The 20,016-nt window shown below is 33.0% G+C and overlaps 1 protein-coding gene across 5 annotated transcripts; it reads right to left on the minus strand.

Moving 5' to 3' along the window:
• Nucleotides 1–1,814: 1,814 nt before the first annotated feature.
• Nucleotides 1,815–15,444, minus strand: LOC111879788 (disease resistance protein RUN1). Of its 5 annotated transcripts, none has more exons than XM_042896328.2 (15): nt 14,865–15,444; nt 12,892–14,014; nt 12,732–12,800; nt 11,031–11,255; nt 10,222–10,920; nt 9,521–10,109; nt 9,332–9,429; nt 7,083–7,214; nt 6,921–6,977; nt 6,199–6,327; nt 3,753–4,022; nt 3,278–3,652; nt 2,663–2,807; nt 2,502–2,566; nt 1,815–2,232 (listed from the first exon to the last, which is right to left on the minus strand). In XM_042896328.2, exons 1-12 carry the CDS (start codon nt 15,332–15,334, stop codon nt 3,329–3,331), a joined length of 4,185 nt encoding a protein of 1,394 aa, XP_042752262.1. In that variant the 5' UTR covers nt 15,335–15,444; the 3' UTR covers nt 1,815–2,232; nt 2,502–2,566; nt 2,663–2,807; nt 3,278–3,328. The 5 variants fall into 5 exon arrangements, with proteins under 5 accessions (XP_042752262.1, XP_023731985.1, XP_023731986.1 ...); XM_023876217.3 differs by having other exon boundaries at nt 1,815–2,337; XM_023876218.3 differs by having other exon boundaries at nt 1,815–2,566; nt 12,910–14,014.
• Nucleotides 15,445–20,016: the final 4,572 nt, after the last annotated feature.

Consider the following 20,016-nt stretch of genomic DNA (forward strand, 5'->3'; position numbering starts at 1 on the left):
GAAGCAATTATTCTATGAATTCTAATGCATTTAAATTTCACTATGAACTTAATTAGTTCACATCAAAATTCAAATTTTAGCACTTCATCTTTGACAGTGAGTATTGTGGAACGAACAATAGATAACTAAAACTACTCATCTTATCTAAAATCAACTTTGCCCCCAAATAATCAGTCCATATTTAATTAATGTGCTTTCTTATCAATTTTTAGATACAAAAAACACCATGTCTGGGAATATCTATAATCGATAGTAAGCAAGAGGGAGTATCCACAATCAACCATCGAAACAACCATTAACGTCACAAAATACTAAAATAACCTATCAAAAATCAAATGAAGACATGGCATCATCAAACACCTAACCTTTGAACCCTAATGGAGCGGAAGACTCTGATAAGGCACGACGACTTCTCTTCTGTCTCTTGTACCAAATAACGAAAAAACCGAACACAAGCACAACCACACCGCCAATGTCTATTCTGATTCCAAGTGCAAGCAATGCAGTGTTACTACTAGATCAATTTTGAGGGGTACCCGGGATACCCCAGGCTCCAATGTGGATCCACCCCTGAACACTCGTGGATTTATGACTTCTTACCGCAATACGAGGTATTGGTTATCCGATTATCGACGATGACGTGCATTAACTAAAGAAGAGAAATCCAATCATGCACATGCGCAACTCAAAAATGTTATTGAACGCGCTACAGTGTTTTGAAGACGAGATTCCCAATCCTAAAGCAAATGACTCATTTTCCTTTTTCAGTGCAAAGAGACATAGTCGTTGCTTATTTTGCAGTCCACAATAGGAAATGCAATATTCTTGATGAGTTATTTATGACGTTTACGGAGAACAATGGTCACGCACAAGGGGGAGAGAATGATGGCCAAAACGTTCACGATATGGAATGGGGTTCACAAGGCAACAGATACATAGATAATTTGGGTGACCAGATTGCGAATCAATTGGGGTCAAATTAAATTTTTAGGATTTTAGTATGATTTTGTGGATTTAAAAATATTTATGTTTGATTTGGATTTGTGTTTAATTTTAATTTATGCTAAATTTGGATTTTATATGGTGTTTATATTTTTTTATACTTATTTAAGAAATTGATTAGATTATTTTATAAACAAACACTTGAATTCAATAAAAAATAAAACAAAAGGGTAAAATAATCATTTTATTAATTCAACACAACAATTCAGAAGTCCCTACCAAACAACATGTTAAACATTCGGCTCTTAAAATTTTAGACCTCTTAAAAATTCAGATATTAGATCTTAAAAATTCAGATCCTACCAAACAGACCTTAAAGCCAACTATGTTATACGAATGAAAATGTTGGCCGATTAAGAATGACCATGAGAGAGGCAAATGGAAATTGCGAAATTAGGATGGTACAATGGACATGCAGTGGAATATTGTAAGACAAGATATAAAACACACCATTTTGATTTTTGGTGAGAGTGACGTCAATTACCGAAAAATCAAGAGAATAAAGATAGTGATGATTTCGATGTGTCAAAAGGAAGCAACCGATGGTTATGCTTAGGAGAATGGAGACGGTTAGACTCCATGGTGCGAGGAGGAGAGGATAGCCTATATAATACATCCCTTTGCGCCATTTAGTTTTGTTGTTGAATCAAAACCCGCAATTTCAAACCAAAATCAAAGCATAGTTAAGTAAGGTGTGCAAGTATCAAAAGAGTTGCTTATGATTCACCAACCTTGACACTAGATCGGTTAGAGTTTCGAACCCTTTACCAAATCAGCAATTCCGTCCTATTACTTATCAGAACATATATAAATAAGTAGACAAATGAAAGCCCACATGCACGTAACTGATTGTCCTGTACAATCTTTAAATTAACTACAACAAAAATAAAACACACATTTATTTTGATGAACAAATGAGGAAGAAATCTAAAAGCTATTTCTTGTATCAATTTGATGAGGGTTAAAATCGACATTTTTCAGGAACATGAATGTGAGAAAAAGAAATCAAGTTCATATTGGTTGGGCATCTGTCTAGCTCCATATCAAGCACCATTCAACCATCGAAAACATGGTGGTAGTAGAAAGATTTGAACACAAGGACATGCCAATGGACCAACAATCGTACCGGTTATACCTCCTCTACCTTCAACATATGCAATAATGCAAGCATGACTCAACCATCATGGTGGAGGTGGCAAAAAAAGAGAGTTATGATTGATAGCTCCTGCCCTAAACATGAGGGAAGTTAATGTTATAATTTCTCATTTGATGAGTTTGGAAGCTTCATAAATGGTTGCTGTCTTCACTGCCACATTTCCATTTTCATGTGTTTGGCTAGTACATAAATGCTCAATTGGTCAGGAACACGTTAGATTATCAGGATTCAGGACTCACAAATTTCCTGCTTATATTGATGTATAGCATTTTTTATCTATTAAGATAATCGCTGTACTTCTCACTTCATAAGTACCAAGCACAACTTAACTTCTTTGGCTTACCTCTGATCTCATACCATCTTTGAGCATTCGCATATCAAGTGGTGGCCTTCAACTGAATTTGAACCCTAATAGAGAAATATGTAAAATGTGAGAAGGCTAATTGAAATAGAATGTTGTGAAATTGAAAGTAAGCTTAAAGATGCACATAAGAAGTATCTTACCTCTCCTTTTCTCAATAAAGGATAAGATTCATTATTTTGCGAGAGTCCACTTACTACCTTTAGCTCGTGGGTCCAGTAGTAGCTAGTTTCAAATGTAGTTTAGAGTCGATTATTTCAACACATTTTGCGATAGTTGGTTTTGAACCTGGAACAAAAGAAGAAAGCAAATGAGAAGATTCATAGGTTGCCATTTGAACTTCTTAAGAACTTAAGTGCTTCAGTTATAGTGCAATGAATAAAAATACTTTAGCAAACCACAAAAAATGAGGAACTAAGGTGTACGTTGTAAATGTATATGCAATCTGACTGCAACCTTAATTCAGTAATGAGAAGAACTAGGTACATCCCGATGAGCCAAGGTGGACATGCTCAGAAATAAATTATTTTTTGTGATAGGTCAAATAAAAATTAAACACTCTACAAGTATCCTAGTCCAGTTTGAAGCCTGAAAATCAAAAACTAAATTTGAACCAGATTAATTCCATATCTAGTTTCTGGTTTTAGGTCAGTTAAATGAATCCAATTCATATCAATCAAATCAATAACTATTTATAGTTGGAATTTCATAGGACAAAGCACACAATGAAATTGGAACTTCAATGCAGTCCCACTCACCTCCCATTTGCATCCAGAATCATGTGCAGCTAGCTACAATCCACTTCATCCTTACATCACCGAACAGGTTTTTCTATCTTGTTGAAACTCTTTTTCTTCTTCTGAAAATTTGAATGCTGGACTAATACCGGTTTCATATATTTTTTTTATAGGTTCAAATGTATCGTTCACATTTATAATATATACGTCCTCAATCATCCATGTTCTGTGAAAAATTTCCGCCGGTTGAACATCCCCAATAACGGTTACACTCCCTTCTTCTAAATCAAAAAGAATCGATTGGATACCCTGAAGTGCAGATAACGCCTTCAGCACCATCTCTCCTTGACTTCGACTGCCTGATTTAAATTCCAGCACAATTTTCTGAATTTTTCGCTATAATTACCAAAGAAAAATATATAAGACCAGGTAATAATACTGAAAAAACGTAAAAAAAAAAAGGGAGGGCGGGATGATTAAAACGAATTATGATTACATGTTTATGTTCTTTTGCGGATTTGTATGAAGGTGCAACGCCTGTTTCCCGCTCTTCCTTGATTTTTTTTTCAGGTTCAACACTTATGCTATATACGCCCTCAATCTTGCTCACATGTTGAATAACATCCATGGAATCAACATCCCCGATAACAGTTAGGTTTCCATCTTCTATAACGACATCAATCAACTGGATACCCAACCCTGATAACGCCTTCATCACCTCCGCTCTTTTACTTGGACTGCCTGATTTGAATCCCAGCACAATTTTCTGAAACATACACGATAATTACCAATATATATATATATATATATATATATATATATATATATATATATATATATATATATATATATATATATATATATATATATATAGAGAGAGAGAGAGAGAGAGAGAGAGAGAGAGTAAAGTTCCAATGAGATCACTAACTTTTTTAGGATCAATAGGATCACTTTTTCAACCTTCATTTTAGAACTTATCTTATATCGACAAAATAAATAAAAATATGTAAATTCATCATTTTTCAACCTCTTTCCATATTGATATTAGAAGAGAAATATAATAATAAAAAAAATTTCTATGAAAAATGTGTACAATATGCACATTTTTGTAAAAAAAAATGCATTTTTTTGAATTTTTTTTTAATGATTCAACTTTTATATCAACATCCTAGTCAAATAAATATTTTTAGAAAAAAAAAAAACGTATCTAGAAAAAGTTTAAAAAATGTGCATATATGCAAAAACTCAAATGTGCATGATTTTTCAAACTTGGTTTTAGAGCTTATCTTACATCGAAAAAAATAACTAAAAATATGTAAATTCATCATTTATTAACCTCTTTCCATAATAGTATTCGGAAATTGTTTTTTATTTTACGTAAAATGTGCACCATATCCACATATACATAAAATGAAAATATACATATATGCACATCTGCATATATACACATTAATATACAGATGAAAAACATCTTGATAAGTTAGGACCCTGCTATAAAAGGTGAATTTTTGAAAAAAGAAATGTTTTTCTACTTATGTGCATAATTGCATATAGTGCACATTTTACGTTATATGCAAAAGAAAAAAAAAATCGAATATAACTATGGGTAAAGGTTAAAAAATGATAAATTTATATATTTTTAGTTATGTTTTTCGATAGAAATAAGCTCTAAAAAACGTTTTTCCAAATAATGTGCATGTGATGCATATGTTACACATTTTTTTTTCGAATACCAATATGGAAAGAGGTTGAAAAATCATGAATTTATATATTTTTATTTATTTCTTTCGATATAAGATAAGCTATAAAATGAGGGTTGAAAAAGTGATCTTATATATATATATATATATATATATATATATATATATATATATATATATATATATATATAGAGAGAGAGAGAGAGAGAGAGAGAGAGAGAGGATTAGGTGCATATAAGACCATCATATTTTATAAGACATGGGACGCAATCCTAGCCACTCATTTTGGAGATAAAAAAAATTTAAATGCAAAATAAATGAAAATATGAAAAAAAATTAAATATTATTTATCATTTAGATTATACAACAAAATAAAAAATAAATACATGAAATATTATTTTTATATATACATGAAATATTGTAATAAAATATTAGACTATAGATATTCAAACAATTCCAACAGTATATTGGAATATTCTAACAATTATAGTAGAATATTAGAATATTGTAACATATCTGATAATTCTAATAGAATATTAGAATATTTTAACATAATTAACAATTCTAGTAGAATATTAGAATATTGTAACATATCTAGGAATTCTATTTGAATATTTACAATGTAATTTTCTATTAAAATATTTCACGTAGTTTTCAAAGACGGATTACTTGAGATTCTAAAAAAATAGAGATCTTAAGATTCAACCTCAACCACATATTTCTCATTTGCCGCTCTAACGCTCCAACGCAGCAAGCATTGGGGTATGTCTGATCATAAATGATTATATGGCGAAGAGATATAATCATATATGATTATACATGTGTATACATATATGTCTGATCATAAATGATTATACATATGTCTAATCATAAATGATTATACATATGTCTGAAAGCAATTAATCATATATGATTATGGTGGTTGGTGAGGGAGGAGGTGGTGGTGGTGGTAGAGGTATCGTTGACGGAGGTGGCAATAATGTGGTCAGTTGGTGGCGGGGTGGTGGTGGTGGTGGTGATGGCAGTGGTGGTTATGGTGGTGGTGAAAGCGGTGGAGGTAAAAGGAACAGGCGGCGCGGCATAATCATTTATGATTATAAACTCTCTCGTTGTGCTGGTACGCCAGAGGGTTAGAGCAGCAAATGAGAAATACATGCTGTAACTTTGGTCCAGCTTCTTTAGGAGTGTACAGGAAATGTTTGCTTTCCTTCCTTTTACCTAATAAGCTTAATGTTGAATTACCTTCATCTGGCCACTAACTGATTTCAGTTTGTCCCCATGTAGGCTTGAAGTAGAGTACTCCTGAATTTCATCAGAAAGTTCTTCAGACATGTTTTTCGTAAGGTGTAGCTGGTCAATCTCATTTGGTTCCTGAATAAATCACAAGAGGAAAAATAGATAACTTATGTTCACAACATGTGGTGTTGAGAACAATCAAGTTAAGGGGAAAACAAGTTATAAAGTAAAAGTTTGCTAATATTGTCATTTTCTCTAAAAAAACAAATGAATCTGGCGTGCCATGTAACAAATGAAAAAAAATATATTAATCCAATGCACCTTTCTTTTCAGAAGATTTGTAGTTCAAGAGGAAAATTAATTGCAGAGTGAAAGTTGATCGGTTTTTTATGTGAACTTTACTGTAGAAAGATATTACTGATTGCTTTGTTTTTCTGTCTGATGTTGATGTATGAAAGTATGAGTATGTAATTTTAGAACATTAGCTCATAAAATTGATGGACACTACATGTTAAAGTCTATGTAGAAAAGAGTATAGTTAAATTCAATTACATGTCCTCTGAAGACCAAAAGAAGTTTAAGACATACGAAAGATTCAAAGTGAAGTTCCATGGTTTTTGGGCAATCATTTCAGAATGAGAATGAAAGAGTTGAAGCTTTTTTATGTCGTGTCGATGACTTGCGGAAAAAGTTCTAATTATATGTGACGAAATATTTAAGCTCCTTACATTTATTTCAGATATCTCTTTCATATATATCGATGCATCTTCAGAGATGTCCTCAGCCTGTTGGTCGTAGATTTGTACGTTGATGGAAGTGGGTTAATAATTTCCAAACACAAAAACGTTAAAACTCTTTTCTTTTATCCACTAAAAGTAATATTCATTTACCTTTCTTACTATAGCTCCAAATTTAGATGTGGTGGTAGATTGCATGGACTCCCCAAGGATGCTTGACGGAAACTCCAAAGTTTTATCTAAAAAAGATGATTTTGACATCTGTGGGATCTTGTAAACTTCCTCCTATTCATGTTTTTCAAACACCAGAACCAAGATTAGATAAACGCAATTATTACACTAATTATATCCAAATTAGCATTAAGTACCAATAGTTTAAATTATATTATAACAGTGTGGTTGGTATTTCCACGTATGTGAATTCCTGTAATACTTGAAAAAAAAAGACATTTCTATCAATTTTACAAGTGTCATATGAGTAGTATGCAATGGCAATGGATGATTTGAGAAGCATAACAGTTGTACGTTATACAAATGTTATGGCAACTTCCCTTAGTTTGGAACAATGTAGAGTAGTAAGAATTGTTATGATAAAACTAAATGACAGAGGTCCTTTTCATCTTCATGCATGCAACTAGCTTAGTGGAGTTGTTGCTTTTGATGCTTTGTTTATTTTAGCCTCTTTCTTGTGTCTAGTGTTGTTGTTTTGTCTTTAGTAGATAGTGGTAGACATAGGTTAGTGGTCTACTTGTCTCTTTGTTTGTTCTTGTAAAGTCTGATTTCTTTCCTTTCTTGTAAGCCTTGATAAGGCCTCTTGTTCTTTGTTATACATTGTGAGAATATACAGCAGTTGTGTGTCAATTCTATACTCTCTCCAAATACCTGTATAGCATCCTAGTTGTGTACTAGAAGTTGTTTGATATACAGGTTAACAGATGCCTCACCCCAGTACTGTTCTAGGACTTGAGATACGATGAGCAATGTATGAACAATGTCTATGTTTGCGTTAACCTCGACCATATTGTTGTGATTTGGCAGGACACGATTATTAAGGCTCGGTTCATGTTCATACAAGAAGGAGAGGAGCTAAGAATCTTTGTATTCCGTGGCATTTTCATCACATACTATTTTGATGGATTAGAAAATTGAGTTTCAAGCATGCATATGAAAGTGATGGAAAGGTGAACCCAAGTAAAACAAGTGCAATTATCAACAAAGATAGCAAAGTACCTAGCACCTCCATAGTGGGATGAGTTGCAGGTCCAAAAACCTAACTAAACTAAGTCAAAAGCTGCTAAAGGAGTGAAATCATTTGCAGTAGACAGAAAATAATGGTGTTTTCCAAGTAGACACAACAAAAAAGAAATTGTTTTGGTGTTAAAGTAGTTTTAGGTCAAGACACAAATATATGATCTAGGTCAGCATGCTACATACAAAACGAAGATAAACTCGATATAGAAGCTATATAAATTGTGAAAATGAACTTGGAAGACAAAGGTTGACCACTCCAAACAACCTTGCAAGTTGCAACTCTATGACCTATTCTAAGAGTCTCCTTGGTCTTTGGATCCTACACAAGACAACTAGGATTGGTGAAAAGAACAATTAGACTAGAGTCACATAATTGGCAACTGATACAACAAGAGATAAGTTTGGAACATGAACAAAATTTGGTAATGACAAGTGACAAGTGGAGACATGTCCACCAGTTTGACTGCCATCAACTATGTAGACAGAGACGGATTATCGTGACTATTTAGTTATGAACAAGTCTCCATGTGCTGTCATAGGACAAAAATTCACAAGTACTTATAAAACCTCGCATAAATTTTTGGATCGACTCTTGATTTTATTTTATTTTATTAATTTTATAGTAATTCTCTGTAAAATTCGAGGTGTTTTTTTGCATTGAAGGATATGGGGGGTGTGTTTGGACTGTTGTGGTGCTCATGATGCAAAATCACAAAGCAATTTATGGGATGAGAATAAGTTGAACGTATTGAGTGTAGAGGTCTAACTGTAGGGCAGAGTGGGAATGTTAAATGACCATAGGGATCAGGTGCCAGAACCATAGGGGGCGGGTGTCCTCTGCTGGTCCGATGCAAAAAGACTACTGCAAATCGATGTGAAAGGATTGAAGCTTCACCTATGATTTCTGATGTATTGTACACATGGGTTGAGGCGATATTGTGATTACTTGGACAATGCTTTGAGAAATTTATTGATTACGGTTGATGAAAGCCAAATCGAAAAATTTTAATTTGTTCCCATTATGAAAGATTTGGATTCGTAGGATAATCAAATGGTGACACGAATCCAAGAACAATTCACAGCATGAAACATACGCTAGCATTCATGTAGCAACTTCATGCCCGAAAAGAAATATCACAGAGAAAATTTACCAGTTCAGGACCATGGATGATGCATCTAACAGTTTTCAACTCTGTAAATGATGGATTCATCTGCTTTGGTCGACCTGTCTTTCTCCATCCTCGTACCTCTGTAACAATGTGTGATTAGATGAATTGTCTCTATTTTCAGCATAAATCTAGCTACAAATGCCCATAATTAGCTTCACAAGAGTGACATACCTGTAGAGTCGATGGTATCACCAACTAAAATGCTAAACCAATGAGGAGTTAGCCTGCCAATCTCCATTAACTCAAAGAAATCACGACGACAAAGATAGTATGCTCCTGTGCGTAGTTGAAATCTAGACAAATCTCCTCCAAGAACTTCTACCCATCCCATGTTATTTTCCAAGGTTTCCTCAGCTACTTTCTCATCAACATAAACAAGGCTCACCCCACATTCCTCTACCTCCAATCCACTCATCACAGAGATAGAGACACTTACTTTATCTCCAGTATTCAATGTGTTTCCAATTGGCCAGTAGCTTAACCATATACCAACATTGCCAGATCCAGGTTTTCCAAAGACTTTTGGGTTGTACATCAAATCAACACCATTGCTCGTACTGATTTTAACGAACCATGCCAAATCATCGTCACCTGATATTTTATATCTCAAAGTTACATCAAGTCCTTTGAGCTTCCTATTCCTTGGACACAAAGGCACATCAAAGGACAAAGCCGATGATGCTGATACATACTCAGGCTTCAGGTTTGGATTCTTTATGTCTGGCAGAGATGTGCTCATTATATCGAATTCATACAACATCTGTGCCAAAAACACTAGAATTCAGTCACATATAGTCGGTTTTTAGGTGTCATATCAATGTGATTGTATGTGCTTCTGCATGTGTTTGAGAATTGAGAGAGAAACAACGTACCTCAACACACGGAGTTCTGCCTTTGGTGAGCTCATCATCACCAACCAGGCACACCTCCTGATTTTGATATTCTTTTAGCCACTTCATGTGTCCCAGATCATTTTCTTCAAGTTTGGTTACAGGCACCAATTTAATAAAGCCTTCAATTTCACACAAACTAATGCATCCTTCATAGCCAAACTCTTGCAATGTGAATCGGTGTTCTTGGAAAGTTATTTTCTCCAATGACAAACAGTAGTATACATACAATTCTGCAAGCGTACTTGGGAGACATACTAGCCATTTAAGTCTTGAGCATAAGCTCAAGTCAAGGACCCGAAGATATTTAAGATGATCATAACAGGGCAGACACTCAAATAGACTATTGCCTAAATTCAAGTACTGCAAAGATAGTTGAACATTAAAACTCAGAGTGAAAGAATCGGTACACTCGAGATTGCAGTCCTTGAGGAATAATCGGTGTAATGAATGTGGGAGGGAGAACGTATGCTGTTCAGTAACTCCTAATAACAACTTTCTACACCCTGTCATGTTTAGTAGTGCAAGACTCGTCAGGTTTCCAATGGTTTCACAAACACGAACAAGATTGTGACAGTTCCAAAGAATCAAAGTCTCAAGATGAGGAATCATTGACATGTTGCGGATTTCAAATAGATCATACGAGTCCTTAAGATTTAGAATTTGCAGTGACTGAAGAACCTGTTGCAAAAGTGACATGATTTATGTATCGTTCAATGTCAATTTAAAGATCATTAACTATTGAGAATCTATATGGAAAAGCGACATAAATAGGATACCGAATTCCCTACCATGGGCGGATCAAGTACTTCCAATTTGCTGTAGCTCATATCAATAGCCACCAAGTTTCCCATGAATAAGTCAGGGGGTATGGTTGTTAAAGGGAATCCAAGCCAGCAGAGCCATCGTAAATCTTCTGAAAAATTCTCGTAAGACCCGTTGAGATACACAAAATTCAAGTGGAGCAATTTTAGTTTATCCATCTTCTTAAGTGCATCTGTCTTGAGGTCTAGCGACTGGAAAGTTAGCATAAAGAAGGATGGTAAGATGACATCATATCCATAAATGAATTTACCAAAGATTCTCTAAGTAACAAGATTCCATGCCTTGAGTACCAATTGACGATTTCCATGTCCTAGATGGTTGTGTAGTGATTGGGGTATAACGAGGGGCGGATAGGTATTTTTCCAAGTGGGGCAAAAATATGTCTAGTAGTAGGGGACCCCAATTTACCAAAAAAACCATTCACAAAATATTTATATATGTTACTTGAACTATTTATTTATATTGTTATCGATAAATTCATATGTTTTTACTTTTTCTTCTTTTTTTGGGGAAATTACAAAATATCTTAAAAATCTTTTCTTTTCTTGGGGGTGGGGGAGCACACTTACCGCGGTGAGACCCGGTTATTATAAAATTATTGAACTTGAATATTGGAAGACAAATACACTGTAACAACCCAATTTTAGGGTGGAAATAGACTTATCAGGGTAATTACCTTTTGTTTTGTTCACATTTGCGTAATTTCTTATTTTTTGTACATATATAAGTAACGAACTTTTTGGAAGTGTTCATGTATAACCATTATGACCGGCTGTAGCAAGTTACATCCAGTCATAATGGTCATATGTGAACACTTCCAGTAAGTTCGTTATATAAATGTATACCAAAAAAAAGTTACCTAAATGTGAACAAAACAAAAATATAATAACCCTGATAAGTAAATTTCTCTTTTTTTTTTATTATTTTACCTTCTAATTTTGATTTGGTATAAAATTTGAACTAAATGGTAAATATTTTTAAAACCATACCATTTTGGTAATATCTTTTTAAAATACATTACTTGGTTTAAAATTTACTATGTACACATGTAAAAATTGAGAACACATGCTGACATACCAACTCGACAATAAATATTTTATTTTAAAATAAGAAAATAAAGATTTAGGGATAATTTTATTTTAAAATAAGAAAATAAATAGGTAAGATAAATATAAATTGATAAAAATAATAAATAATGTTATATTATTTGTTAATAATGACAATTGAAGTAATAATATTTGATTATTAGAGAAATTGAGAAAAGTGGTTAAATGTGTCTAACTTGATGAAAGATGAGTTTGACTAATTGAGTTCACATTAGATGATAAGAACTTAAATGTCACAAAATATGATGGAGAACGACTATAAGTGAAACATATGTGATTTCCGAGATTTTTCTTAATATCTAAAACTCTAAAAAAATTTGTGCCAAACACGCTCTTAATGTGTTACGACAAGTCTGTCCTTTAGACCAAAAAGACAAAAAATTACTTTCTTAACATAAACAAATTTCCTCATCTTTTTCATCTTCCTCTTTTACTTCTACTTTTAAATATATACGTGAAACAATATAAAATCTAAAAAGATGATTAATTTTTAAAAATAATCAAACCTAAACCAAAATTTAAATCAAATCCTAAAAGTCAATTTTAGTTAGTCAATATTACCTTGAATGCAACCTTATCTTCCTTTAGTAATTGCATGTCAAGTGCTAAACCTTCCATTGTTTCTGAACCCTAAAAGAAAAAGAAAAAATAAAGATAAAGATAAACCATATAATTCAAATGAAATAGAATGGTGTGAAAGAAAAAGTAGGATTACACATACATATAAGAAGCTTCTTACCTCTCCCTTGCGCAATATCTTATAAGAATCACTACTAAGCCAAACTCTACTACGTCTTGCAGGGAATTTTGATGACTCTAGACGAACCAAATTTTTTCCCATCTCTTGAATCAATCGATGCATCATCAGCTTATTATTTGGGGAAACAGAAAGAAGGCATTTGTTGGATAGGGTTTTGATCCCAGATAATGCACAGTAATCTGGCTCCAATATCTTTACCACATAATCCTTGTCTTTTCCAATAAAGAAACAAGCAATATGCAAAAATAATTCTTTCTCTAAGATAGATGGTAATGACTCATAGCTCGTTATTAGTACACTTTGGATTCGAGAATCAAAATCTTTATCCAATACATTCAATCGACTTTTCCAGTATAAAATGGTATTTTCATTGGATAGAGAAGAAGCCAACACTTCAACAGCGAGAGGATTTCCTTCACAATATCGTATTGCTTGCATTGCAAGCTCTTCGAAACCTTCCATGGGAGCTTTGGAACCAAATGCATGACGACTTAAAAGCTCTAACGATTCATCCTCATTTAATAATTTTATTTTATACTCTTGACACCTAGAATATGTGGACTTGAACCAATTATCTGTATTTTCCCTAATTGTTGTGATTATAATCTTGCTTTGTGCATTGATCGTTCCAGTTCCAAGTAAAGCGACTAACTGACTTTTTTCTGCAATGTCATCAAGAACAATAAGCGTCCTTTTAGTTTGTAAGGCTTCCTCAATCTTACATGTACCCTGAGAAACACCAGGTATTTTTCTCTTCTTTCCACCTAAAATATCATTGAGAAGTTGTTCTTGTAGCTCAAGCAAATCATGGGATTCTTTACATCTGCGACCAATGTTTTCAACAAAACTCGTGTTTTCAAAATATCTCCAATTTGAATCGTAAATATACTTGGCCAGAGTTGTCTTGCCACTTCCACCCATGCCACAAATTGCTAAAAATTCGATATTTGATTGATTTAACCAGGAATTGATCTCCTCGTATCGAGTGGCCATCCCTGTTAGATTGGGTGGAAGATGAACTTCTTTGCGATCCAGTTTGTTGTAAATGGTGTCAACAATTTCCTTCAAAAAATTTGTTTCAGGCCTGGAACAACAAAAACATGAACAAGTTCATGAGATGAAATTTAGAAATTCTTATATAAAAGTATAAAACTGAATGATAATATTCAGTAATTAAATGTAATGTACTATTAGTAGATATTTAAAATTAATTTCCATTAAAGTTTCCAATTCCACGAAATATCAAAATTCAATCAAAACCTGATCAAAGTATTTAGATTGGTATAATAGAAGATTCTTCTAATTTAATTACAAATGCATTTGAAATAGAAAATCAAATCAAAATAAAACATATATTGATAGATTAAACAGATTTATGTAAATAAAAGCACTTATAGTCATGTCATAAGGATAATTTAAGTGCATAAATTAGAAATTAACATAGAGAGAGAATTAGGGGCAAGGTTATCCAGAAAGAACAAAAAGAAACTCGCGTAGCTCTTGTCAAGAGTCAAACTTGTATATGATATATCAAAAAGCATACAGCTCATACCGATTTTTATACTTTTTCCTATAACTTATTTGAAATAAGAATAGAAGAAAGTTAGCCATCCCACATTCATTCTATGGTAATGATCATATCGATTCCATCATTTTCATTCATTTTTAAGGAAATTACTTTTCACCTTTCCAAACTTCTCTATCAAACAAATATCTCATACCGATTTAAAGGTTTAATCTATTGACCCATACATCAACAAAAACTTGACCGAATCTTAACTTCAAAAGTGGAGAACCAAATTTGGCTAGAAATTAGCAATAATAATCATCAAATTATTGGATCAAATAGCATCAATTAAATTTTATTTCAATAATAATTATATTACAAAAAAAAAAAAAAAAAAAAAAAAAAAAAAAAAGACAGTGAGGCATACCCCGACAGAACCATGCCCGCCAAATTAGCAACCTCCTTAAGAGCTTTCTTCCACATGTTCACGTTGTGATCTGTCCACCTTGAAGAGCCTTTCACTTCAATTGTGAAAGATTTATTTTGTTTCCTCACATCAGAAGGATCAACATGATAAAAAACAGGTAAAACGAAATGATTCACCTCCTTCCTTTGTTCAAGGATCAGTACAAGCTCGTCAAGGCACCAGGTGGAAGTTGCATAGTTTTCTGACAATACGACAATTGAAGCCTTAGATTGTTTAATTGCTGTCTCGATCTCCGGCTTCACTTCTTCACCTCTCCTGATTTCTTCGTTATCCCTAAAAGTACCAATTCCTGCTCCCATTAATGTTTTGTAAAGATGATCGGTAAAAGAATGACGAGTATCTTCGCCCCTAAAGCTTAGGAAAACGTCATAGCTGCTAGCGTTAGCACTAGAAGAAGAACTGGAAGCCATTGAAACTGGATCGACAAGGATGCAAGATGAAGTCAACGGCAAATTTTCAACTACCCAAAATTATACCCAAGCTTATCTAAGGCAGGCCGATTACGGCTTTTTAAAACCTAATTGTCAAATAAGACTATTCCGATTTTTGAATTGTTTTTAGGAAAGCTCAATTATTACTTTGAATAATCCAAAAATATCAAAAAAATAATTTTGTATTTATGTATGTGTTTTTATTTTTAATATTTATTTATTTTATTATCAGAATACTAGTTTATAACATATGGTAATTATGGTTATATAATTAATTAAATATTTATTATAAAAATTCAAAATTACTAATCAAATATTTTAAATAAATTACTATTAAGTAAAAGATATTTTTAGTTATATAAAATTGTAATCGTTGATTTAAATAAATCCATGAACTTATAATCTATGTTACTTTTATTTTAATTTTTATTCTGATGTTAATAAATTGTATCTAATAAGAGTTGAAAATTTAAAATTTGAAATTCAAAATGAAAAATCAGTAGGTCGACAAGTGACATGATATTAATTAGGAGACCCAATAGATCACACATGACAAATAATAAGAATAAACCTATTTTTATTAGAATTGCCGAGTCAACCTTGCGACTCGCCGAGTTGTTCATCCAACTTGTCGGTTCCAGGCTCATCTTCATGTGACTCGCCGAGTCAACCTTGCGACTCGCCGAGTGCCTTCAGTCCTTAAGCCATACAAACTCTTTTAAGCCATGCAGTGGCTCTAAATTACAGATCTAAGCTTCTAAGGCATATTTTTCATGTAAAGTTGCAAACTTTAAGTGCATACATAGCTAAAAATGCTCTTAATGACAAATCCAAGCTCACAATGGGGTTTCATACTCGAAGAGGCTTCATACATGACCAAACTCAGAGATTTATGACTCTAGAACCCAAGAAGGGTCCAAATCTGAAGTTACAACTTCAGATCTAGCCTATATCCCACATTATCATCTCAACCAACCCATAAAAACCCTAAATCTCAACCAAAAGTGGTCTAGAAGGAAAATGAAGTAAAGGTGACGACTTGATACCTCCAAATGATGCAGGCTGAGGTAGATTTTTGATTCCTATGCCTTCCTTGCTACTAGTCTCTTGCCCTCCAAGCTCTTCCTTTCCAAGAGCCTCCTTTCTAAAGCTTAATACACACAAGAATGAAACACCACACGAATTAGGGTTTTCTGAGCTCTCAAAGGACTGCAAAGAGGCCAAAGGGGGCTTATGCTTCTTTAAATAAGGTGCAGAACCCCGAAATTTTAGGGTTTCATCTGTCAGCCCCTACTCATCGAGTTCCTTCATGGTCTCGGTGAGTAGGCCACTAAACACGCGATCCATCTCGTTGCTACTCAACGAGTAGGGCAACCAACTCGTCGAGTAGGTCTTAAACCAAATAAATTTTCATTTACATCGATACCTGAGAATCGAGGCGTTACATATATTCTCAATGTCTTTAAATTTATGGGCAATTACTAATCTAGCCAAATTAAGGAAGTCATTAGCAATTTATAGCCAAAAATTGGTAAATGTCCAAATACAGCCCACGAAACCGTAGGTTTCGATATTCGTCTACTGTTTCGCCAAATCGTCTACTGTTTCGTGTTTTGTATAATTTTTTTTCATTTTTAGGATACAAACCCGTAGGTTTTTTAGAACCTACGGTTTCCTCTCGAAACATACGGATTTAGGTGAAAAAATATGGTTTTTTTTTTTTTTAAATCTACTGTTTTTGGGGGGGTTTAACTACAAAAAAAGGGGAAACCATATGTTTTAAAAAGCCTACGGTTTTGTATCCTAAAAATGAAAAAAAAATATACAAAGCACGAAACAGTAGACGATTTGGCGAAACAGTAGTCAACCTACAGTTGACTACTCTTTTGTGGGCTATTTTTGGCTAAGTGGTTTTTTTGGCTATTTTTTGATAAATAATTAAGGATTTTGACTAGATTTGTATTTTTCCCAAAAATTTAGGATTAATGACTTAGGAGGGTAATTAGGTTTCCAGTTTGTCCGTATTAGGTCATTAAGGTTTTTTTTTTTTTGTGCGTATTAGACTAATATGGTTGTTATTACCGTTTACAAATAGTCATTTTTACTGGTTAAAACTGGTAAAAGGACTATTTCTAAACGTTAATAACAACCATATTGGTCTAATACACATAAAAAATAAAAAAAATAAAAAATAAAAAAATAAAAAAAAACTTTAGCGACCTAATACGGATACGGACAAACTGAAAACCTAATTACCCTCCTAAGTCATTATCCCGTTTGGGTTTCCATCGGGTATGAGTTTTTTTGTCATCCCTACACTCAATCTTATTTCTCATATGTACATTATTTTATAAACATTGCATAAATGAAATTAAATAAGCTCAAAGTTTTGTACATGACATAAAATCATACCTTATAATATAATAGTTAGTTACACTCCTAGAAAATATTATTTTCATAAATTAATAATTTTTCAATTTAATAAAAGAGTTAATAATATTTATTAGTTAATAGTGTAATTATAATAAATACTCAGCAAATGTCTACCTGATAAATGTTTGATCATATAAAATTATATATTATTAGCAATATCATTTTAAAATGATGATTGAGTATAGAAATCCAACAAGCCACAGTGTACTTAGTAGTTGCCTCACATATTTCATAACTAACCCTTTTACATCTAATTCATAATGATAAAATCCTAACTAGTAATATGGGATAAAGCTTAAGTTTCATAAATTGACAAGTATGGTCCTTGTAACAAAATTTCTAATTTTTTATCCCAATAAATATCCAGTTATTCATTATAAAAAATTTCTATTAATTTATTTAACTAACTATTTTTTTTTTATTTTTATATTCTAATTGTTTTATTTTTACAAAAATAACCCAAAACTATTAGACCCAAAATGCAAAAGTTATAAAATTTTGGTGAATGCAAGAAGTAATTAGGTTCCCCTCGAGGAACTTATGCCACAAGATGATTAATATGCTTTAGGTTGTATAGTTGACATATATTTAGGTTTTATATCAAATAATGCTTCTCTATGATACCCTACGCTTGGAGTAATGTAACATCCCTAGTTTGGGTTTGGAATTTTTTTCTATTTTTAGTAAAAAGAATGGAAAAACTTAAATAGTAATTAAATAACTAATTGATAAGACTTTAAAGTAGTAAATTAAAGCATCATAATAGCATTTATTAAAAATTATGGACTAAATAAGTTATTTATGTGCACTCAAATGAAAGGATAAACGTAAAATGTGCAAATGAAAGGATTTCATAAAAATCTCATGGAATTGAGAATGAAGTTTTCACTATATACATTCCATATGATGAAGTAGTAATTACATCTAATTTATAAAAAATATATAGTTGTTCCCATTTTTAGAATGAAATACTTATGGAATCTCCACTAATATTATCAAACCTTATTTCATGGTATTTACATGAGTTTCTTCTTTCTTATTCTTATGAAAGTCCCCGAGAAGGCTTAGTTCGTTTGTTTCGAAAAATATATCAATCAATTCTGATTTTTTTTTCTTTTTCTCTTGATGATGTTTTGATCGAGAAGTATAGATCTTGTTATTGGATTAACGAAAATGCGCAAAAGGTCTATTTGCCTCAAACGATTTATGAGCCTCTTCCTTTTTTCTTATGATGTTTCCGTTCCTTTAATTTAGCAGCATCTACTAATTTGGGACATAATTTGAAAGCAATATTTCGACCTCGATGTTTTTGGGATGCCGCTGATTGTATGTTTGCATATTTCCTAATGATTGAAATGCATTACAACGTATAACATATATAGAGAGAAGTGCAATGATGGGCTTGGCCCTATAAGACTATACATATATGATATATGGTGGTTGGATGTAGGAATTAATTGTTCCTTATTTTGATTTAAAGAGGATTTATCTTGATTTTCTAGGTTTCAAATTTACAAAGGGAAAAAATGGGTGACAATGAACACAATGGTGGTAGCTGGAGGTGGCTGTCAAGCCTGTTTTGTTTCTAACGAGATTTTTTGTGGTTCTCTGTGGGTGTTTTACGTAGGTGATGGAGGTGAGTCTACCATTGGGGATCTCGTCTGCAATGGTCACCAAAAATGAACTTTGGCGAGGCGGCACCCAAAGGCATAGTACGGTGATAGTGGCCGATTAAGGAATCGACCAAGCGGGATTCGATCAGACCTCATGGTGGTTCGATCGCTGGTGATGGTGTCGAGTTTTGTTAAATATTGTGAGTATTGCAAACTTGTCATTTCATGAATGTGCAGGATGTTTTGTGTAAAATATCTGGATTGATTTAGTTGTGCATTTTTTACTTTGGGACAATTATGTCATTTGGATAAAAGTGGTGCGTCAAGGTGTGAGTTTGTAACGAGTTGACATGCGGGTTATATGATCTGTTTACCCAAAGTATCTAGTTGAAGCTGCAGTGGTCGATGGTCATAATTCACAAGATATTTTTACAATTCATCTTCTTATTCTCTCTCGTTGTAAAAAGGGTTTTTAGGGTTTGTTCAACTTTATCAGTTCTTTGTTCTTTTGTAAGTTCTTGATCGTTGTAGATTAGGATGAGTGTTCATCAAGAGAATAGATTAGGAATTGTGTAGTGAGGTTTCTTTGTAAGTAATTGAAAACCATCTGTCTAT

Source organism: Lactuca sativa, chromosome 7 (assembly GCF_002870075.4).
Source record: "Lactuca sativa cultivar Salinas chromosome 7, Lsat_Salinas_v11, whole genome shotgun sequence".
Taxonomy (NCBI): Eukaryota; Viridiplantae; Streptophyta; class Magnoliopsida; order Asterales; family Asteraceae; genus Lactuca; species Lactuca sativa.